Genomic DNA, 24,197 nt, shown 5'->3' with positions numbered 1-24,197 from the left:
AATGTTTGTTTTTTTAAGGAGTTTTTTTTCCCTGAGGACTACGAAGGTCAATGGTGAATACTGGAAATAGGAAGGAGCTCAGAATCAATTGGGTCACAATTTCACCCACCCTCCAAAGATGGGTTCGGTTTTGTCACAAGGACAAAGGCTGAGAACCACTTGGAAGCCTTGGTGCCTCCCCCTTCCTCACTCGTCCCACATGTGCATAAAATGTACACAGAATAGCATGCAAATCATACGCCTTTATTCCTTTTGCATCAAACACAAGGGGTTGACTAGGCCAAGGACACGGGGAAGGGCAAAATGGGGGAGAATAACAGTGATATATACATATGTGCGTATATATATAAATTTACCCTTTTCCCTTTTTCCTGTAAAAGCAATCAACACAGACACCTGGAATGAAAGCCGGAACTCACACGGGACAGATTTTCACGGCAGACCTTAAAACCGAGTGGCTTCTCATCTTAGGACACGTTTTGCACACCAACTAGTCACAAGGCACAGTCAATGGAAGTAGAGGAGACAGAGAGGCTCCGGCGTCACTGGACATTACACACTGCCGGCACTGCCAGCACACGGGGCCGCTGGCTTTGACAACACGTGGCAAGCACACTGCATAGCGGAAGTTCAGGACGAAGAAAGAACCATTTGTAGCCTTACATTATGAACCTGATGGATCGCTGAGAAAGGAAATCCAGCGTTCTGATTCGTCCATATTTCACAGACAGACGACTGCTGACATAAACAGAAAACTGTCTTATCTTGTCAATATTTAAAACATGGCAGCTGCCAAGGCAGCCTCACAGAAAGGAAGAGGACAATGATGAAAAGCAGAGCATCACAACTTTTATTTTGCTTAACAACCCAAAATGTTTTAGGGGCCCAAGGTTTAATTATGGATTTCCAAATCACTCTTTTCCCTAAAAACCTGTGAGGCTGCTTGGAAGGGGTGGGGGTGGGGGGAGCAAAACAAAGCAAAAGACCATTTTACATTAATTCTAGATCAAAGGAAAAGTACCAATGAATTCACATTTCAGGGGAAATATTAAACAAATAAAAACCATACACTGTGTCCTATTGCCAACGAGATCGGAAATAGCTTCTTTCTTCACAGCAGTCATGTCACAGGATAAATACTTTATTAACATTGCCTTCATTTCCGATCAACCATGTTTATTTTCACTCTTTGTGTCCGAAGGTATCAAACAGAGACGATCACACAGTGTCCCAGCTTTAGGCAGTGCTCCGATCGTTATGTAAAGAAGGTGCGTCTCCTACTAGGTCGCTGAGTACTCACCTGTGGCTAGTACTGGGAGAGTGTCAGCTTGCCGCCAGCCCCCAAGCTGTGGGAGGTGGGTGGAGGTGGCAGGAGGGTGATGGAACCAGGAGAGGGAAACCTTCTGGAGTAACAGTTGCGAGCCAAGTGGATCAGCCCCGTGATTCAGTCGCTTCTTCACACCATTCTCAGTCCTCGGCAATCCTGTCTACTCACACTCAAACTCCAAAGTACCTGGGGGCCCCGCCCGGGAGTTACAAGCAGAAGTCACTCAATAAAACTGGCCTGACCTTTTTACAGCTATTTTCCCTGAATGCCACCATTCTAAAAGACCATGGCATTGAATTTCAGAAACTGGCAGAGTGCTAAACGTACTCAGCACGCACTTAGATCGCCCTCCAGGAAGGCTGTCAGAACCCAGCCCAGGAGACGACCATTAGGGAAAAGAAAGCTGATCTCCGACTACACATCACTCAAGCCTTCTCTCTTGCATGACAATTAGCTTCTACAAGCGCACGTGTGTGTACGTGTGCACCCACCCACCCACCCTCTTTTCCCACCCCTTCTCAGCCTGTCATCAAACTGTCAGGGGATGGGCATTGATAAGAAAGTACGACCCCCGTGGTCTGACCAAGAGGCCCCTCCAAACATCTCCCACTTACCACCAGCCTTTCCCTATCCCAGCTCTCTAAACTTCCCTCTCTAAACGTCATGCTGTTTCCTCCACAGAGGAATCTCCCTTTTCCTACTTTTCAAAGATTGATTCTCTAACAAGGTGAGTCTTGAGCCCTTACATCCAGTGGCCCCAGTCTTATCTCCAATCATAACCACATGATTTAAGTATACAAACACTACATTTTGAGGGGCCCTGGAGGTGTTGATGGGCAACTGTTGGACTGCTAACCACAAGGTGGGTGGTTCAACCCCATCGGTAGCTTCTTGGGAGAAAGATGAGGCAGTCTGCCGCCCATCAAGATAGACAGTCTCAGAAATGCCTCACAGGGTTGCTATGAGTCAGAATCAATTCGATAGCAGTAGGGTTTTTGTTCGTTTGTTTGTTTTATTGTTGTTGCTTGTTTAACTCCATACTTTAGGATTACCACCTTAAGTAAAGAGCCCTGGTGGTGTAGTGGTTAGGGGTAGGGTTGCTAACTGCAAGGTCGGCAGTTTGAAACAGCCAGCCACTCTGCAGGAGAAAGAAGGGGATTTCTACTCCTGTAAAGAGTTTGTCTTTGAAATCCACAGGGGTAGTTCTACCTGGTTATAGGGCTGCTATCAGCCAGCACCAACTCTGTGGCAGTGACCTTTTTTTTTTTTTTTAACCATCTTAACTAGCACAAAACAAACAACTATCTAGGATACCCGTGATCTTTTCACCATTCTTGGCACAAATTCTGAGCTTTTGTTTATTTATTTTTTACATAAATCACATCTACCACCTTCACGGGTTTAGCGCTCACAGTAACTCAGGGACCACTTGTCACCTGTCAGGTAAAGACACGGAGGCTCTGAGGGGTTATGTGGCTTGCTCAGGTCAGCCAGGGGGAGCCCCCACACATTGAAAAGCTGGGCTGGCTAGGAAGGAACCGAAGCCCAGCACTGACTGCTCGAGAAGGCAGAGGAAGCTCCAGGTACACGGAGCTTGACTGCTTCTGAGACTAGTCCACATGGAAGCAAGCAGTTCATTGAAGCTTCGACTTCACAGTTTATGACTTTCCCTGAAGTGGGTCACGCCGGACTCTCCCCTCCCTGATGGGGAGTGTCGGGTCATGTGACACTTTAGCAGACTGTAATTTTCTGGACACTTTGAGTAGAAGGATACTTTTTTTTTCCAAGCTCAGCCCCTGGGTGGCACATGGTTACACATGAACTGCTGATATTGTGGTTAGCAGGCCAATGCTTGCCCAACAGCAACACCAGGGCTGCTCATAAAGACCTTTCAGCCCCCACACCAAACTCACTGGCACTGAGTTGGTGCTGACTGATAGTGACACTATAGGGCAGGGTAGAACTGCCCCTGCGAGTTTCTGATACATACACTTTACAGGAGTAGAAAGGCCCTTCCTTCTTCCAAGGAGATGGCCAGTGGCTTTGAACTGCTGACCAGGGCTCCTTCATAGAGGCTTTAGTGGTCATCAATTTAGATATGAGGGAGCTGAGTCACAGTGCGGCAAAGGGACAGGCAGAAGTCTGCAGCAAGGGGAAAGCAGGAATTCCTGATGCCTGCTTGGTTTAGCAGAGGACATGGCACTCTGGTGGTGTAGTGGGTCAGTCATTCAGAGCCACCAGTTGCTCAGTGGGAGGAAGCTGAAGCTGATGAGTTTGGCGCAGAGGGCAAACCCAGAGCCACCCTCTCTGTGGGACCGCATCAGGTGCCTTCTTCCCAAATGGCTAGACACCAGCTGACCCCTGCCTGGGGCAGGTAGGAGCGCCATCTCTCCCAGAGACACAGCCACAACTGAGCACTGCCTGGCTGCGGGCTCTTCACTGCACCATCAGGCAGGGGACAAGTTCCAATGATCTCCAGGGACAGAATGAATAATCTGTGCAGAACTCAAATCTCCTATCTGATGGTTTCCCCTCCCTCATTATTGGCAAGCCTTTGGGCTCTCCTCCTCTGCCCCTCGGACTGAAGTGGGCTCTCTTTCGGGAGCTTCTTGCCCCAATCTCTAGCTCCCTCCCCTGTGTGCTAGAACACAGGACACCGGCTCCTCCTGATCTGGGTGCTGAGGAAGTCACTCTGTCAGCTGTCATTGCTTCTTGGGCTCACAATGATGTGGCCTCTGGTGACCTCTGTGTAGCCAGTGCCCAGGCCCCGCTCCAAGCTGCTCCCGTGTTGGGACTTGTGGAGGGCTCCGCACCGCACAGATCCTGAGGTGCGAAATCTGGCTTCAGCTTCACTTTTTCCAGCATCCCCTGCCCCAGGCATCCCTGTATCCCTGAAGTGGGATATAGGCACGTGCCCAGCTTTGTCCCCATGTCCGTGGGACTCACAGGTTGATGCCTGCCACATAGGTGCAGGCTGCTCTCCCTCCACTCCCTCTTTCTGCCTGGCTGGAAGCAAACAAGTCAAACAGTACCAGATACCATGGAGTCGGTTCCAACTCAAGGAGGCCCCGTGTGTGTGTGTGTGTGTATGTGTGTGTGTGTGTGTGTGGTGTAACTGCACTGCACTCCAGAGGGTTTTCATTGGCTGGATTTTTGTAAGTAGATGGTCAAGCCTTTCTTCTGTAGTGCCTTGGGGTCGGATTCGAACCTCCAGCCTTCTGCTTAACAGCTGAGCATGTCGACCATTTGAACTCCCAGGGACTCTGTCTGCCTGGCCCCTTCCTTTCATTTCTCCCTTCTTCGGCTCCAGTGGGTGCTAGAAGCACCGGTCAACAAAGCTCTTGTCTGCCAGGCCAACGTGGAAAGAGATACCAGCCTCCCTTTGCGCAGGCACACTGTGTGAGCACTCTTAGACCCCTCTCTTCGCTCAGCCTGGAGGGGAAAAGGGACACACTCTCCCCTGGGCAGGACGGACAGAGCCTCAGCTCGCTCTACAGAGACTCCAATGCAGGGAACTCTTTGCTGCTCCCCAGCATGAACAGGAGGCAGACAGGGGCCGGGCAGGATTCTCCGCTCCTTAGCAATCCATGGACCAGAGGTGCCTCAGAAGAAGGGCCTGGCGATCCACATCACTGAAAACACTACGGAACACCATTCTGCCCTGCAACACACGGGGCTGCTCTAAGTCAGAATCTGCCCGAGGGCAAGTGGAAGCGAACTCTGCATAGGATGTCTGGCTCTATTTCTGACAGCTCTCTTTTTAGAATGGGTGCACTCTAGTGCGGCTAGTTGCTACCGAGACACCCTTGTCTCATATTGACCCTCCCTGACAGAATAGAACTGCCCTACAGTGTCTTCTCAGCGGTAATCCTAACTACAGGAATATTCCCACTTAGCATCAACTTGTACCAATATGACTCCCAACAGTCACAGGAAGTTACCAGAGTTAATTCAGGAAGAGAGGCCCCTAAGCCATACGTCACACACATGTGCGCATGAGCAAGCGTGCACACACACACTTTTATGTCATACATTTCTCTCTCTCACACATCTATCTATCTATCTATCTATCTATCTATCTATCTATCTATCTATCTATCTATCTACCTACCTACCTACCTACCTACCTACCTACCTACCTACCTACCCATCCATCCATCTAAATTCACACAAATGTTCGCTGTGAAGGAGAACTTTTAGCCCCCTCTCTTTAGACCCCTCACACGCAGTGTGTGTCTGAATAGAACTGGAGAAAAGGTAAAAAAAATACAAACCAAAAAAACACTGAAGACGGGATCTACATGGCTGATACACATTTTCAGGATATACTAACGATTTTCAATCTATGCGAAATGTTTGCAACTTAGAAAAAATGAATAATCTTTAAAAATTATAATTAATTCTCTATAATTGACAAAAGTGTAGGCCCAGGCAAATGGTATAAAAAAGAAAGGCAGATTTTGAAAGCGCTTAAACAGAAGGCAGTTCCTTGGTTTGAGTGATGGGGACCATTAGCGAGAGATCGGCTTATTAGGTTCGTTTCTGGTACTGTCTAGCTATCACAGCCGTTTGGCTCTGGGTAAATAAATAATTGATCAGGAGGCCCACACAGCAGTAGCTTGAGGTGGATCAGCTGTAACTAGTGTCGTCACAACAGAAAACGGCTCTTCCTCTGGACACCTGGTTACTAGTCTGAGCACTGTAATGAATGGAGGTTTGAAATGCGAAACGAGTTCCCACGGCAGAAATGCCGGGTGCGATGGCGATACTATCTCAGGGTACGCAGTGTACTGAAGCACCAGTGTTTGAAAAAGTTTTGAGAGAAACGAGGATACCAGTGGTACAATCTCATCTGGAGCCCAAATTCCTAAACAAGTCGTGCTTTTCAGTCTTAATTAAGCTTGAATGTGTCTTCCTCCATAAAGAGGAGTCGGCATAGTCCTTGTCTTATTTATTTCGCCAGGCAGTTGTACGGCTCCCGGCTCCCGCTCAGATTCACAAGACAGGGGGCTTTTTCTCAGCCAAGTTCCCAGGCTCTAGAATACAACCAAGGTGCCCTGGGGGCCTGACGGACAGGCACTTGGTTGACTGGCTGCGGTTCTCACACCCCTGGGCTCTGCAGGAGAAAGGCCTGCCGATTGTTCCTGTAAAGCTGACAGACGCGAAAGCCCACGACGCAGTTCTACTCTGTCACGTGGAGTCGTCCTGAGTCCACATGGAGTCCACACAGCGGACAACGGTAGGCCACAGAGGGCCCTCAGACACATGCCACGAAGGAACGGAATCCTATAACATCTTCAGAAGATCTTGGCGAACTGTGAGGCCCTAGACCAGCATTCATGACTACTGTTATTATCACGTGTAGTCGGTCTCCGCTCAGGTTGCTGCTTGTGCCTTCAGTAGATCAAGTCACCACCGTCGCACACAACTTGCCTTATCCAGCCAAGCAGTAACACTAAAAACCCCTCCCGAGTGAAAAACGCAGGCCATTGACTCAGTGCTGACTCGGAGCAACCCGAGACGAGGTTTCAGAGATGGACCGACCAACGGGTGTGAGCACAACACAACTGAGAGTGGCGCAGGAAGGGTGGGGTTTCACCCTGTTGTACCCAGGGTCACCACGAGCCTTCAGAACCGCCTCAGAGGCAAATGACAACAGAACATCTTAACTGGGACAGGCTGCCTTCTCTTGCTCCGATGGAGTGGCTGGTGGGTTTGTACCATCTACCAGTCCAGTTCTTTAGCCGCCAGGGCTTCCCTTCTGGTAAAACACCCTGGAAATGCCCCTAGCAGACTTCTTGTTAGAACACCACTGTGTTTCCTGATTAGGGCTGAAAATGACTTGCTGCAACTGGTAGAGGTGATAAACCTCACTACCATCAAGTTGATGACAGCAACCCTATGGAGCAGAGTAGACCTGTTCTCATGGGTTTCCAAGACCATTAGCTTTGATAGGCGCAGAAAGCATCATCTTTCTTCCATGAAGCAGCGGGTGGCTTTGAACTGCTGACCCTGAAGCTAGCAGCCCAACACGTGACCCAGTATGCAAGCAGGGTTCCATGGCAGCCATAACAACATTAATCATTAGCACGCCGGTGTTGAAGGAAGGCTCCTTGTAAAGTGCTTGGAAATAATTTTGTAAAAGGATGTCAAACACCCCAAGCATCGTTTCTTTTGCATATTAGTTTTCTCTCAATCCCTTTCCCACATAAAGTATACACGAGTATCTGAACCCGAATTGTTATGACATCTAAGTAAATGAAGGTTAAGTCAAGACAATGAGATATGGTCAATAACTGAACGTTTACGGCTTTGCTGTGACGTCAACACACACTTGAAGGCGTGCAATTTTAACTCCAGTCGAGTCCTATCCTGACTCTGAAAATGTTTCAAAATACAAATTACAATTGCATTTGAGCCTAACGACGGGCTAAAAAGAGCATTTCCAGTCTCCGAAGTCTCTGTTCCTTTAGGCGGATCTTCCTTCCCACTCAGTGGGCAGTGGTCCAGGATGTTCCAATAAATTCTCTCTCCCTCATTAGCCTTTGTTGCCCTTTGCCCCATATAACACCCCACAATGTTCTGTAAGAGTGTCTACTAATAGCAACCAGAAGACGTGTACGTTCCAACAGACTTCCTGGAGTCATGGAGGCTGGAGAATGCCGAGTCAATCCGCAAACTCCAAGTCAAAACCGCTCCGGGGTCTTTTTTAAACCAAACCGTAATTCAAACTTTATTACTGAAAATGTCTGCCTTGGGCATTGGGTCCCTTTAACGAACAGCCCAGATGGGATCAAACTGACACCAGACCAAAACGCACTTGCTGTAGAGAGTGCCGGGTGGGCTGATAACATCAGGAGAAGGAGGAGACTCTCTAGTCCTGTAAAGAGTTAGTGTGTCAGAAACCACAGTGGTTCTTCGACTCAGTCTTGTAGGTAGCGGTGACACCTGAAGAGGTTAGGGGATGGTTCCACAACTTGAAGAATGTAATCAGGGTTACTAAATTGTATTTGGAGAAACTTCTGACTGGGTATGTGTTCTGCTGCATATATATTCAACAACAACTAAAAGGGGGGGGGCTGACTCCCAACTGTGTATTTCTGGTTGAGATCTCTGCCCTGAACTCAAGACGCAGATATTCAGCTGCATACTTAACACCTCTACTGAGATGCTCAACAGGCATGTGCCTCTACACTCAAGGCCTCCCGCCAAGCTCCCAGTTGCCCCCTTTCCCATAAGTGTTCTTAGCTCCCTTCTCCCAGTGGCTCAGTTTCGAAAACCTTGGAGCTGCCCCCTCTGTCAAGTCTCACATTCAACTCACAAGGACATTCCATTGCATTCGCTTGCAAACTCTTTCCCCACTTCTTACTCTCCTGGCCCGTCACCACCTTCTCCCACGGATGATTCCCTTAGCTTCCTAACTGGCCTCACCATTTTCAACCCTGCACCTGTAGCGTCTCTTCTCAACAAAACCCACACCAACCCTGCTGTGATTGAGTTGATCCCCATCACAGCAACCCGCGTGCGTCACAGGAGAACTGTCCTTCATGGGGCCTCTCGTGGCGGTGACAGTGCTGGAAGCAAATCCCCAACGTGCCTCCCTCGGGGTGGGTGGGTCACAGCCCCGGGGCTCCTCTATTTCAACACAACAGCCAGAGAGTACTGCTCTGCTCCATCCAACTCAGCAGAAACCTCCCAGTCGTAACAACAGCCAGCAAGGCTGTACGTTTTCTGGCGCCCACACCGGCCACACCTCTGTCCTGCCGGCCCATCATTGTCACTCTTGCTTGCTTGCTTCCTGACCTGCATCCAAACTCTGCCTTTGTTTCTCCTTCTGCTGGAAATGTTTTCTCCAGACTTCTACTTAAAAATGCCTTCCCCGACTACCCTGACAGATACATAAATCAGTTTTTTGCTTTCCACACGCTAAAAAGATGATCCTTTTTAGCAGAAATTTGGAATAGGAAAAATGAATGTGTAGCCCATGAGAGCTTAACCTTCATTTAGTGACAGCAGTCGGTAGTGCATATTCAATTGATCCTGACTCTTAGCCACCCTGTCGGACACAACAGAGGCTTTCCTAGGCTGTAATCTATTTTTTCCAGTCATTTTATTGGGGGCTCTTACAGTTCTTATCCATCCATCCCTCCCTCCATCCCTCCCTCCCTCCCTCCCTCCCTCGTGTCAAGCACATCCTAGGCTGTAATCTTAAAGGGGCAGATCATCAGGTATTTTCTTCCATAAGCCTTTTGTTGGGCTCAAACTGCCAACCTTTTGGTTAGCAGGCAAGTGCCCACGTACTTTGCAAACTACAGGGCTTTCAAAGGTAAGTTTCTGGCTATCTACTGTGCACAAGACACGGGCCACAAAAATGAATAGACACCAGCCTTGCTTTTGCTCAGTGCTTATGGGCTGGGTATGGCCACAGACCCAGTCTTCCTTGCATTGTGAGGCCAGTCATACCCTGGCATCGAGAGGCTGGCGTGGATGCCAGCACAGATGAGCCTGACACTAGCTCCAGCTATTCAAACAACAACAATCAGGCTTTGAAAGCCTTCTGGAAGTCTGCCAATGTTGCTGCAGCTCCTTTAATAAAGACACTTTTATGACTCCAGCCCTCCAGCCAGATTCTATCAGAATGAACATGCCTGCCTTGTTCTCACCCTGGGGAATAGTTAAGAAATAAAAACAAAAACAAAAACCAACAACAAAATCAAATCACAACCACAATGAAAAATGCTTTAGGTCTTTTTCTGTCTGAGATTTGTCATAATTCTTTCCCATTCGGGGGTGTTCAGAAATTGACCAGAAAGACAATAACAAGAAGCGCGGATGGTTCAGGGTGAACAATGAAGTCCATTTCTTCTCCTGGATGAAACGTATTGTAATGCTTCGAAAGTAAAACACAAACAAGCTTGAAGAGTGAACAAAGCTGCTTCACAGGCAAACGAGAACAAGGGAAAAGGGCGTCTGACAAGGAAGCTGTGGTCAGGAGGTGGCCAATGGGACGGCTCCTTCAACAGAGACTGACTGGCCTCCCGTTGGACCAGAAGGGGGTCGAACCAATGCAGTGCAGGCAACAAACAATGCGCCCGCAGCTCTTCTGCATCTTTCCTCCCTCCCAGCAGCGACCCCTCCGGCCCTTACTGTCACACGCAGGAACCGAACGCTGCGTGTGAGCCAACGCTTCCGAACCGTTTGTCTCTTTTGGGCACCCCAGGCTGCCGACCCACATGAGGTCCCTTTGGCGGCTCCACTGTCGTAGACACAGGGATGACCCTGCTCTGTGACTTCAGGGCTCTTGAACGACTGTATGCAATCCAGGTTGTCCTCTCCAACTCTCTCGTCACCTGCTCAAGCTCAGGGTCCGTGTCCCTTTACTTCTAGTTGATATGTGACAGAAAGAAAGGATGCTCCGGACAGACCCTTCTTAGGTTTCAGATGAACTTCTTTCTTCACAGGGAAAACGCGGGTCCTCACTTCTCCTTCGTATGGAAGAGCAGTCCTTGTCTTCCTTCTTCTGGTCCTGGTGCTGCTCCCTGTCTGCTGGGAAAATGCTTCGGCGAAGCCACCAGCTGCTTCTCCGTTGTTGTCTGTGGATGTGACCTACTATTGCTCCTGCACATACGAACTCATCAACTTCACACATACAAATTGGTGGCATTGATCACATTCTTCCACACGTGCTGCCATTCTCCCTCCCTTTTCTGAGTTCAGGAGCTCTGGTGCACAGTTACATATTGGGCTGCTAACCACAAAGTTAGTGGTTCAAACCCACCAGCTGCTCTTCTGGAGAAAAATGAGGTTGCCTGCTCCCATAAACATTTAAAGTCTCAGAAACCCTATGGAGCAGCACTCTGTTCTAGAGCATTTCTGTGAGTTAGAATCAACTCCAAAACCGTAGTTTTGGGATGTCCCCCCACCGCCATTTGGTCTTTCCTCCTTAACAAACTCATCATGCTCCGCTAAGGTGTCCATCTAGCCTCTTCAGTTGCTGTTGTCAACTTGATCCCAAATAGATAGTTCTTTGCAAGGTGAACTTAAAAAAAACCAACAAACTAGCTACTATAAACTATTGCTTGGTTTTAAGATGACTTCTGGGGACATTTTTGGTTTAAGTTCAAAGATTATCTCAAAGCACTAGTTCCAAGGTTTCTCCGCGTTCCCTGTCTCCAGAAAATCTAGAGTCCACAAGAACTTGAAATTCTGTCCTACATTTCCCTACCTTTGATCAGGATTCAGTGACAGAATTTGAATAAAACTGTTCAGTAATGGTACCTGGACATCATTCAGTTTTTCGGTTCTCATGGCACGTCAAGCTGTTGCTCATGGAAGCAATCAGCCGCAGAATTCCTTATCTTTCATCTAGTCCCAACTCTCCTTCCTCTGTTTCTCCAGGTGAACAGACATTCTGCTGAGTTGGACGGCTGCAGCTACGCTCTTAAGGCCCCAGGCCCCATGCAATGAAGTCAGAAGCAGAACAGAAGCACTAAATGTGTTATTAGGCCAATCCACTCATGTTCCATGATCCATGCCCCTAAATCGCTACACCAGAGGAACCAAATCCCATGAGGGGGTTGGTTGTAAGCAGGTGGCTTCAGCAGCTATGCTCTTTTGGGTCATTGCTGTAGATCTAGTTATCCAAAAGCATCTGCCAACTCCACTTTTTACAGGCGCCAATTTACAGTCATCTGCTGAGCAATCGGTCTGCCTCGATCAGTGCAATGCTCCCATCACTCTTAGCCCGACTGTGTCTTGTCCTCTCTCCCACCTTTAGTAAACGCTCTCCCACTAGTAAACCTTGACCTTTATGTTTACCTTTCGTTGTTTTTTTAATCACTGAAGTCACACGATATTCACCCTTCTGTGGTTGACGTATTTCACCCAGGACACTGTGTTCATATTTGCTCCATACGCACTGTAGCAGGTACCTACGTATCCAGACTTCATTTCTCCTACTGGTGGAGTAGAATTCTTTGGTGCGCATATATCTTTTTCACTAAAAAATTGGCCTCTTGAAACCACCAGCAGCTCCTTAGGTGACAGACTGGGCTTTCTACTCCCGTAAACAGTTACAGTCTCAGAAACCCACAGGGGGTTGCTATGAGTCAGCACTGACTCGGTGGCAGTGAGCACGGCAGCTCTGGCTTTCCACAACAGCTAGACCTTTTGCAATCTCACTAGCAATGAATACAGGCTCCTGAGACCCATATCCTTGTCAATCGTTGACATTCTCTGGTGTTTCTTTAAGAAATCTGAGCCATCTATTTGACAGCGAAATGGTGTCTCGTTGTGGGCTTGACTTGCTTCTGTCTCATGGTGAACGGTGCCGAGCACTGTTTCATGTGTTTGGTGGCCATTTGAATGTCTTCTTTGGTGAAAAGACTATTCGAGTTCTTTGCTCATTTGACTTTTTGTTGTTCAGTTGGTGAAGTTTTATATATATATTGGTTATGCATTCAAATTTTGTCATATAGGCACTTTCCAAAGATATTCTCCCAGTGGAGCTTGTCTTTTCAATGACATAAATTGTTGATATCCCGTTCCCCTGTTGCTCCTTCAAGCTTAAGGCTCCAGCTCCTCTACTGTTTTTACCTTCTTCCCCTTCCCTTCCTTTCCGCTAACTGCTTCTGGCACAGGAGTGCTAGTTGGTGCTGACTATTGGAATCACTATGATTCCAACTCAGTGACCCAAGGAGAAGCGAAAGACCCGTGCTCCATCAGCTTTTCTTGGCTGTAGTCTCTATGGAAGCAGCTCACCTGGTCTTCCTTTCAGAGCTGCTTTAACCCAAACCAAACTCACTGCCATCAAGTCTACTCTGACTCATGACGCCTATAGGACAGAGCAGAATTGCGCTTGCGTGTTTGTGAGACTGCCATCCTGTACGGGAGTAGAAACTCTCATCTTTTGCCCTCAGAGTGGCCGGTGGTTTAGAACTGCTGGCTTCATGGCTAGCAGGCCAACACATAGTGCTCTACACGGTCAGGGCTCCGTCCTAGAGCCCCCAGGTGAGTCCAAGCTGCCAACCTTTCGATTCGTACCTGAGAGTCCCAGGGTGCCGTCTGGTCCCGAGCACATAAAACAAACCCTTAGCTGCCTGAGCGGGAGAACAGACTCAGGTTGCTCTTGTTGTTCATTTGTAGAGATAATACATAACCCATATTCCCTAATATGACAGTTGTAGACCTAGATGGTATTACACAATAATTTATGAAATCTCGTCAACAGCAAAATGGAGCAGGGGAAAAATGAACCCCGATGGCGCCTTCTTTTCAGATCTCATTTTGTAGCTTCCTCGGTTGTCTGGCTGTTGCAGGAATTTAAGATGATCGGGACGATGCTGCTTATAGCAATATGGACGATTTTGTTTGCTTCACGGCATAATTTGGATGGCGCCACTATTGATACAAACATTTTTCAGGACCACTACACAGCAGGCATACTAACGGCTCATTCGGAGAGGCAGAGTTCAGCTTTTTAGCATAACACGAATCGCTGCAAAGAAAGTAGAGCTTGCCAAGGGATATTGTTCTTTGACATCTCTTTATAAAATAAATGATGCTCCCTCCTTGCAAACAGAGGCTGCCATTTTCTTTATTCAAACCCATTTATTAACCACATGCTCCACATTGACTTCTTGCCGCAGGTGAAAAACAGAAGAGGCATTGGTCACACACATTCATTCAGTGATGCTTATGGAGTGCCTGCTACTTCTTCATTTTAGCTTCAGGATAAATATGGAAACATAGGTCTGGCTGAAAAGTCATCTCAAATGACGCCAACCCAAGAAGTCTCTGGTAGAAGACTGCATCTTCCTCCTCCGTTTTACCTTGTTCAACATTAAAAAAAAAATCGGGGGATTACTTGAGAGGCATTCTCTTTTGATGTAGGCTTTTTAAGTTAGCACATCGCCGGTTGGAAAGAATAGTTGAGAAAGCAAGTTATGATAATCGAGTCTTAAAAAGGTCTTAAGACACTGGGATGGTTGGATAAACGACCTGATAAAATGGCCTTGCCTAGAAAGGAATAATGTAGATGTAAAACTCTTCATTAATATAAACACACACACACACACACACACACACACACATCACATACACAGCCCTTGGCAGGGCTGAGAAGGAAGGCATGGCTCCATTGCCTGGGGAATTATCCTGACAAAAATCTCAGTATGCATTAGCAATATGCTAATGTTGCTCAGGACCCAACATCAACAAAACAGACCTGGGGGGCGGGGGGGAAGAACACGATGCTGTGTGACCTTATCTGACTCAGTCAAAGGGCATGGACAAGGAGTTGGATAGATGTGTTTATTGGTGTGAAGGGAAGACATCAACCATCTTCTATTCTTAAAGAACCATATTGAGCAAGAGGGGGTAGATTTAGTCTTAGTTTTTCAGAAGCTAGGTAGGGGTTTTAGAGAGGCATCATTACTGAAAGACAAAGGTTCCATCAATCAGACCTTTCCTGATGTCAGGTGGCTCTCTCTTTGTCTCCTAGAGTGCCTGGTAGTTTCGAACCGCTGTCCTTGCAGATCACAGCCTAACTCACAAAGAGAGGGCCACGGCTGGCTCACAAGCTCCTGTAGAAACTTGGGGCTGCCTGGTAAGGATGTACTAGATGGGAATCCTGCATCAGTTAAGGGACAGACCTAGGCACATTTCTGGCCCCCTCCCAAATTCTGTCTTTTCTTTAGCACAAGTGCAAAAGAATCCTTCAGTCCTTAATGCATATGGAGTGTAAGTCACTGCAAATTGCTACTCATTAAAATAGAGGTGCAGAGAAAGGGGATTGATATCATTTAACAATTGTTTACATGAAGGAGGTGTTTGCTGTTTCTGACTGGTAAAAAATGAAGGAAAAAATGGGTGCTGAGAACAAAAGATTTTTTGAAAATATAATCTTTATCTTAGCTTATAGGTTAAATTCTCTGTTCAACTGGCATTGACCTAAGGTATTAGATATTATTAGTAAAATATTTGACAAGGGACTTAAAAATGTGGCAGTGGAGCATTGTGGGTTTTAGGATTTATAGACTGTGTCACGTCTCCTAGGACGCCTGGTTGATGTAGTGGTTACAAGTCGGGCTGTGATCAGAAAGGTCAGCAGTTTGCACGTACCAGGGACTTGAATAATGAAGAACGGTGAAGCTTTCTACTCTGGTACAGAGTCTTGGAAATCAGCAGGGGCAGCTCTACTCTATCCTATAGGGTCACTATGAGTTGGAAACAACTCGATGGCAGTGAGTTTGTTTGTGTGTTCTTTGGTTCAGAAACTCAAAGGGGGCAGTTCTACTCTGTCCTGTAGGGTTGCTTACAGTTGGCATTGACTCAATGGCAGTGAGTTTGGTTTTTAGTTTGGTCTCATCTCTTGTTGCCCAGCCCAGTTTGGGGGCACAAGCAAGGCCATTCAGAAGCACAGTGATCAAAGCACACCACGAAACCAAGCTGCCTGGATTCAAACATTGGCTCTGCTCCTTATGATTGGTATGGCTTCGGGCAAACAATATAAACTTGCCTGGCTTCAATTTCCTCATTTCATAAACCAATGTCAATCAGGGTTGCTCTGATGATGATGCAGATAAACTATCCGATGGAAGCTGAGCAAGGGGCATGCTATTGCTTCAGGCATTTTATTTCCCTAAAAGCATCGGGGCACTATTTGAGTCCAGTCTGATATGCCACAGAGCCCTATGATTTTATGGTGTCGACAATCCTATGTAAGGAGTCCTAGTGGTATTGTGGGTTGCTAACTTCAAGGTCAGCGGTTAGAAGCCACCAGGCACTGTGTGGGAGAAAGATGAGGCTTTATACTCCAGTAAAGAGCTGCAGCCTCGGAAACCCAGCGGACAGGTCTACTCTGTCCTACAGGGTCACTCTGAGTTGGAAACAACTAGACGGCAGGGAGTCTATCGTTAGTTTGTTGGCTCTTTGGTTTGACAATCCATGTAAGCAATTCAGTTAACAAGTAAGCATGGTATACTTATTATAGGAGTTCCGGTGGTGTGTGGGCTAAGTACGGGTTTGCTACCTACAAGGTTGGTGGTTCAAACCTACCAGTCTCTCCATGGGAGACAGAGGCTACCTGCCCTGGTACTCACAAGGCCTCGGAAATCCTCAAGAGGGTCCGTATGAGCTGGGATCCACTCAATGGCAGTGGGTTGGGTTTTATTCCAGGAGAAACCACTATCTGTCTAAGGGGAGGTCCGAACTTGTCCCTATGCAGCCACCACATATGAAATTTACCATAAAAGACATCTATCTTTAAAGATTTCAAAATATTGCCCTTGTGCTTTGAAACATGTTACCTTATAAAGGTACTTTATGCATTTTTAAGCTTTTAAGTCTGGGCACCATCCATGAGTCCTTTACAATGGTAGAGCTTCAATGGTAACTAGATCCTAATATTTGGATTGGAATTTACATTCCTAAGAACTATCTATACAATTGATGTATGTATGGATTGTGATAAGAGTTGTATGAGTCCCTAATAAAATGTTTAAAAAAAGTGGATGCTAAAAAAAAAGAACTATTGATTACTTATCAGTAGAGAGGTATTAATTTAAGATGAAAAGCGGGGCAGTGGAAAAATTATTTTGGAAAATAGAGCAAAACATTGTGAGCTTTGCTTTAAAATACATTCATTCCCAGTTGCAGTTGAAAAAACAATAGAGAGGAGAGCTAGATGTTATCTCTCAATACTAATAATTTATAAAAACAACCCAGCATGTACCTTCATATTTCGTAAGACACTTCCACAAACGCTGTTTTCTTTGTACCACACAACACTGATTTGATGTGGTAATCTCTCTGCGGTTGCTGCCAGGTTCTGACTCACAGCAACCGCATGTACAACATAAAGTAACACACACTAACCCAGTCCTGTGCCCGCCTCACAATCCTAGTTCTGTTTCAACCCCTGGCTGCAGCCACTGTGCAATCTCTCTAGGAAGGCACACCTTATGCTCTGGGTAGCTAAGAAGCTCGTTCAAGGTCACAGAAGTCACGGGGAGGAGACTAGATTTTAGCATTCATCTTATTGGGTCAACTCTGGTACTTTTTCCTCTTATCAAGAATGAACAAATGAAATCCATACCCATGTGCTGTACCAATTTTCCATGAGACATTCTTGGAATTTGAGAGTCAAAGGACATGGATTCTGTGTGCCAAGAACCCATTTCTGGAGGCCCTGGCGGCACAGCGGTTAAGCAATGGGCTGCTAACTCCAAGGTGAGCTGTTGGGAACCATCAGCCGGCTTCATGGGAGAAAGCCAGGCCTTTCTACTCCCATAAAGAGTTACAGGCCCAGAGACCCACGGGGCAGCTTGCCTTCTGCTCATCGCACCTTGACTGGCGATGGAAGGGCTTTCCGCCTTACCTCGGTGCCAGGGTTCGGGTGGACTTAAAACCACTCAAGGCATGGGACCTGCGTCTAGCCAATCACGTCACTCTTTCTCATCTCTCCCCTTGTAATTGGCTCAGGAACAGACAAGACTCAGCAGAGCCCGAGGGATTCTACACTGGAACTTTCTTTGGAACTCTTGAAGAGATGAGCTCTCTCGCTCCCTTCTGAAGGCTCAAGTTCAGCAGGGATTGAGTTGGAGGCTCCCCATGTCATTCCCCCGTGTGAGAAAAAATCCAACACAGAAAAAGAGTCAAAGGACAAGGAGGCAGAGCGGGACATCATGTGAGCACCGGAATCCTGGTCTGCTTCAGTGGCGCGGGAAATGATCCAAATACATTCCTTCTCTGCCGAAGCCCTCGCCTGGGGGCATCTGCTAGCCAGGTGAGAACTTGTTCTTGCTGTGAGAGGCCTGTGAGTGGATTTGGACTCACACTGACCCCACGTGACTGAGTAGAATCGCCTGGAAGGGATGCCTACGCTGCCATCTTTAAGGGAAAAGTAGCCTTAGTGGTGCAGTGCTTAAGTGGCTGGCTGCCAACCAAGGTTGGCAGTTTGAACCCACTAGCCTCTCGCAGGGAGATGGATGTAGCAGTCTGCTCTTGTAATGGAATGCTATGGGGGTCGCTAGGTGTTAGAGTGGATCTCACAGCAGTGAGGTGTGGGGATCTTGGTGGAAGCAGACACATTAGTGGCGTGTCAGTCACGGTGCCTTCAGGGAAAATGAAATTAGCTGGATTGAGTCACAGAGTAGCCCTCTTTTCCTCTAGACATGGGATTTACACACACACACACACACACACACACACACACACACACACACACACACACACACACACACACCCAGATCAGAGCCACAGCCCAAATGCTGACCTACGGACCCAAGACCAGGCCTGCATGTAATGAGAGGCATCCAACAAATTTAGCAAGTGGAAAGTCGCCTGGCGTCCCTCTTCTCCGGCAAGCTGCCCACAGTCCGCAAGCCTAAGGCATGCGAAATATCACAAGGTCAATTCCACGGAAACCACTTTTAATTCGTCATCAGATTTCCAATTTATTCCATTGAGAAGAGTCTTTAGAAAAACAAACAAACAAAAAAAAACCCCAAAATGAAACAAAACAAACCCTGGTTTGGTTCTAATTGGAAATGTTCATCCTGATTAAGTATTGTCAATGCAGGAAAGGTGGGAGACGCAGAGCTTCTTTGGTAACACGACAGAGGTGTGAGGTCTGATTGGGGTCTGTCAGAACAAAACCTAAAATCAAAACAGCAAACTACGTTGTTCTCCTACTTCTTCAGTGAGCTTATTTATTTATCTCCCCCCACGCCCCCTTTTCATTAGACACAGGGTGGGGCAATGATTCTTTCTGTTGTACTTGGGGTTGCTATGACCAACACAGCATTAGAAAACAAGGAGTCTCTGCATGATGCACTGGGTTACCATGCCTGGCAGCTAACTGTAAGGTTGGTAGTTGGTGGTCATGTGGAAGAAAGGCCTGGTAATTTACTACACTGAAAATGCTGTGAAGCAAAGTGGAGCAAAGTTCTCTTCTAGCTCAGGGGCTCCTAATGAGTTGGAATCAACTCAAGAGAAAATTGGAAAAAGAAAAAAAAAGTAAATCAAGAGTCCCACACATTCCTCTCCCTTTCTCAGTAGTCTTTTGTTGTTGCTGAGATAGGGGACTCACTGTCATTGAGTCAATGAAGACTCACAGCACCTGTATAGGACAGGGTAGAACTGCCCCTGTGGGTTTCCGAGACTGTAACTATGGGAATAGAAAGTCTCGTCTTTCTCTTGAGGAATGGCTTGTGGTTTAGAACTGCTGACCTTGTGATGCCACACATAAGCTCTGACATTCCAGTAGGTAAGCACGATTGTCCATGTTTGGTTGGTCTGGGGGTTCCTGGCTCGTAGACGGAAACCAGGAGTGGATATCATCAACACCCCCAGTGATCCCGAAGCTGGTGTGTGTGCCTGCCAGTTGTGCTCTTGTCAAGCTGCCAGACTGGGAGCTCTGGGTGGAAGCGTTGCTGAGTTCATTCGTAACCTTCTTGGCTGGTGACATGGTATCTGTCTGTGCTCAAGTACTGGGAGGTGGTCTTTAGACCTTCGTAGAAGAACATTTTGAGGGCATGGGCAGCCTGAGCCTTTTCAAGTAGCACTTATATGATGGAAATTTTAATGAAAAAAGCAAAAAAAAAAAAAACTAGCTATGAAGCCAAGACATTAAAAAAAGTCAGATGTAATGTAGTAATCAGAACATTTGTCGAGTCTTGGGGGGGGGGGAGATCCTTCATAAAGTGCGTCACCTTCAGTAGGTTGTTAGCTGCTGCTGATTCGATGCTGGCTCATAGCAACCCGATGTTCAACAGAAGAAAACACGGCCCTGTCCTGCACCTTCAAGACCATTGTTCTTATGCTAGAGCCCGTGTTGTAGCCGCGGTGTCAGTTCATCTTGCCGAGGGAGGGTGTCCCTCTTTCACTGCCCCTCTGCTTTACCAAGCAAGATGTCCCTTTCCAGGAGTCGGCCTCTCCTGATGACACACAAGTGGTGCCACTTTCTGGAGGCAGGTTCGGTAAAGCCCATGATGCCAGGAGCATGGGTGGAGCGACCACAGCCTTCCTCAGTCAGGAAAAGCATCAAAAACAAACGGCTACCTTCCTCGTTTCCCATCGAGGGGAAGCCTTTGCCTCATGGGCTTCTGGAATCTTCGTGCCTCTCACTAGTTAACAATTTCGAAGAAGCTCGAAATTTCAATTAAGGGGGAAAACATGTCATTGTGCCACAGTGTTATTGTAAACTGCCCTTTGCTGTACGCCTTTGTCATCCGCCTTTGCACAGATGTATTCCTTCCTTCTCCTGCCTTCCCACGGCTTTAGTGGCCATTCCACACGGGTTCTTTCTCTACCAGGACATATGTTCATTTGCATATGTGCCATGAAAATACCAGGGGGATTCTGATTCCATTCTCTACCCTCAGGACTTCCATCAGGCTCTGTTCCCATCCCCCTCCCTTTAAATGGACATTTGCAGACTGAATACGTGTACTATAGACATACAGTGCTTTCCAGTAAACAAGGACTCCATCAAGGCATAAGGAACCCCGATGGTGGCCTGATCAAGTGCTTGGCCACTAACTGAAAGGTTGGTGGTTCAAACATACCAGCCACTCTAAGTGAGAAATGTGTAGCCATTGATTTTGTAAAGAGTAGAGCTCTGGAAAGCCTATGGACCCTTGGATCTTGTTCTGTCCTAAAGTTTGGCTAAGAGTTGGAATTGGCTTGGTGGCAATGAGGTTTGGTTTGGTTTTGATCTAGTCACAACAGTCTCTGGGTGGCATAAATGGATAAGGGTTTAGCTACTAACCAAAGGTTAGCAATTTCAATCCACCCAGAAGTACCTCAGAAGAAAAGCCTGGCAACCACTGGAACTGCTATGGGGCCCTGAGCTACACTGACACAGCTCACGTTGGAATCTATTTGCTGATCATAGGCTTGGTCTTTGATTTAGTCATATTGTGGTTCTTGTATGTATTGGAAATTACAAGCAGAGTTTTATTTTTAATAATAGTGACCTTCTAAAATGGTTCTATGTCTCATTATTTGGAAATCCTTTTTCTTTTCTCTGTAAGTTCAGAGAATATGGTCCCTACACCTTGTGTATTCCATCACTCTCCTTTACTGTTTATCTTAAGATTACTTTGATTTCCCAAAGGGATATCCAGGTCCACTCACGACTGTCAGTCGGCCCTAAATATCAGGCATGATTTTGGTCCTTCGACTCTATTTTCCATCTTTTCTTTTCCTATGTCATCTCCACCCAACTCTGCCTTAAACAGCTGATCTGCCACGTGCTCCATGCATGTGGGTTGTTGTGGAGAACACCTTATTTGTGCTGAACTGAGCTAACAGATGCAAAAGTACTTTGAAAATTTAAAAGCACTACACATATTAAGGTATAATTATAGAAAGGCAAGTGGAACATGTTTATTTATTAGGGGCCTTGAAATTGGAGAAAGAACTTCTGGGCTAATGAGCCCAATTTATACTTATAAACTAGCAAAGCTGTGCTTACAGCATGGAGGCAAACCCATTGGGTAGATGTGTTTGCATCGTTACATGCAGTGGCCTCAAAAGTCCAATAGTGCTCAGCTCCGTTTTGCTGCTCACATATTCACCGAAGGCAATTTGAAGCCAGAATATTTCTTAAGCCAGAATAAAAGTAAAAAGGTAGCCAAAAAGTGTTTGCAGGTGTTCTTTATCCCAAGGTTAATATTTTTTAACATGGGTTCAAACCAAAAATTAATTCAACCCCACTTAGGATTACTTTTCAAACAGGCTTTTCTAACACATTTAACAGGCTGAATGAATATTAAATTGACTTTAACATGGTCAAAACGCCGCCACCAGGTAGATTCCGACTCATAGTGACACTACAGGATGGTGTCCAAGGTTGTAGATCTTGACAGGGGCAGAAAGCCTCCCCTTCCTCTGTGGCGCGGCCGCCTTGTTGTTAGTGCTCTACCTTACACTGAACTATGCCACGGGGCGCCAAGCAGTAGCTAGGCACCTGTTTTCTAAGTTAGGAAACTCACCCTCAAACATTTGTTGAATGTACAAACAAAACCAATTCACCTCCATCTAATGAATTCTGACTCATTGCCACCCTGTACAGGCTTTCTGAGGTTGTAAATCTTTATGGGAGCAGGGCAGTTTCATCTTTCTCCTACAGAGACACTGCCGGGCCTGAACCATCAACCTTGCAGTTGGCAGTCCAGAGCTTACACAACTCATTAAGAAGGCAAAACTCCCATGAATTATTGTAGCCACCAAGAACTTTAAGGGCCTGCCTTGCTGTAAGAATTCCCAATTACGCCAATGGGGGGGTTGGCGAAACTTGAAGAAGTGTCTGGGAGGTGAGCCTACCCTGAGAGTTTTCTCTCTTCTTCACGTGCCCTTTTTTGGGTAGGGAAGATAAAAATGTTTGAGATGGACTTCTGCCTTGGAGGGACACAAAAAGAGATTGGTTATGCAAGCTTTAAGCAAGTCCGCAGAAGCTGGCTGGGAGAAACATCTTGGGAAAGAAATCCCTAGGACAGAACTCCTCATTGGAAGGAGGCCTAATAAGAAGCTTCTTTACATGGATTTCAATCGCTAATTCAAATCTTTAGGCAGGCCTAACTTCATTGGTTCAGCACACAGCTTCAGGGAAGGGTGTGGTCTGGAGAGGAAAAAGCGGTAGAACAGCTTCTGAAATTATTATAGCAAACATACGCATACGAAAAATAAGCAAAAACCACGACGTGGTTAACTAAGTGGTAGAAAAATAATCACATGCATTCAAGTGTTCAAAACCCAAATCACCAACTACTTTCTATTTTGACAAGCTAAGATGCAAGATTTTGAAGTGATACAGGTCTATTTCTCCTTGGTCCTTGGCACTGCCAGACTAGAGACGCCCGAAAGACTGCAATTAACCAAGCCCAAGAGATGCAATCCCAGAATCCCCCTGTCTTATTGATCAGATGCCTGTTGTGCCACGTCTTATTTTCTCTGCAACCAAGGTGCTGAGTTGAGCAGCAGGATTTTAGAAAGCTTCTAACAAGCTCCCGGTGACAGACAGAGGCCAATGTCTCTATCAGGCATTCGATCCTTGGTGGTGGTGGTGGTGGGGACAAGAAGCCCCTGGCCCATCAACCTGTTTATCTGACTCTTCTTTCTGCTTCCGGGCGCTTCCCATCGAGCCAGATAAACGTGTATTCCATTTTCCCAAGGCAAGACGGTTCCAGAGCGGGATGCATGCCAGCAGGAGGTTCAGCAAAAAGATGAGAGACCCAAAATGCTCTACTGCCCTCACTTGCAAGGAGTCTTGGTGGCGCAATCAGGTAAGCATTGTACTACTAACTCTAAGGTTGGTGGTTCAAACCCACCAGATGCTCCACGAAAGTGAACGATGCGGTTACCTACAAAACTGCGGGACCCTGATATGAGGTCACTGTGCGCTGGGTGGACTCTATGGCAGCGAGTTTATTTTGGGGCCCGGGCATGTGAACCACAGGAAGAAAATAGGAGAGCAATCTTGCAAGGTCACTTCTGATTGTCCATAAATGGGCCTAAGTATGAAGACATTGTACCATGCAGGCTGGTTAAAAATAAATAATAATAATAATAAATAGCTACCAGGGTTCCAGTCCAGCCATGCAGATTTAGTTCAAACAAAAGGTGTGTCTGCGATCGATCGGTGGAAGGTTGCGGCCAAATCCTTTCAGTAATACAACTTGTCTTAGTCTCCGTGGGGTGCCTTCCTCCAATGCTGTGAATTACCTATGTCTCTTCTAGTCTTTGTTACTCTCACCAGACAACCTCTCATTTCCTGAGAGGTCTGGGTAAGGAGGTGGTGGAAGACACCTATGGAACTCTATGATTCCCCTGTGAGTGACTGTTAACAGAGTTAATTGTGATGATT

General features: G+C 46.7%; 1 protein-coding gene across 15 annotated transcripts in view; it reads right to left on the bottom strand.

Moving 5' to 3' along the window:
- Positions 1-24,197, bottom strand: part of ANKS1B (ankyrin repeat and sterile alpha motif domain containing 1B) — a 1,331,756-nt gene that overhangs the window by 56,860 nt on the left and 1,250,699 nt on the right. For 5 of the 15 annotated variants that reach the window (XM_075551114.1, XM_075551120.1, XM_075551123.1 and 2 more), the window contains one exon: positions 664-738. The exons of 6 other annotated variants lie outside the window; for them this stretch is intronic. In XM_075551114.1, the coding sequence (XP_075407229.1) occupies positions 664-738 (75 nt within the window). The remainder of the gene's footprint in view (positions 1-663; positions 739-24,197) is intronic. 4 more of the 15 variants (XM_075551115.1, XM_075551119.1, XM_075551124.1 and 1 more) reach the window with 1 other exon arrangement.

Source organism: Tenrec ecaudatus, chromosome 6 (genome assembly GCF_050624435.1).
Source record: "Tenrec ecaudatus isolate mTenEca1 chromosome 6, mTenEca1.hap1, whole genome shotgun sequence".
Lineage (NCBI taxonomy): Eukaryota > Metazoa > Chordata > Mammalia > Afrosoricida > Tenrecidae > Tenrec > Tenrec ecaudatus.
Note: the sequence above shows the minus strand (reverse complement) of the source record. Positions and strands in the feature narration are given on the sequence as shown.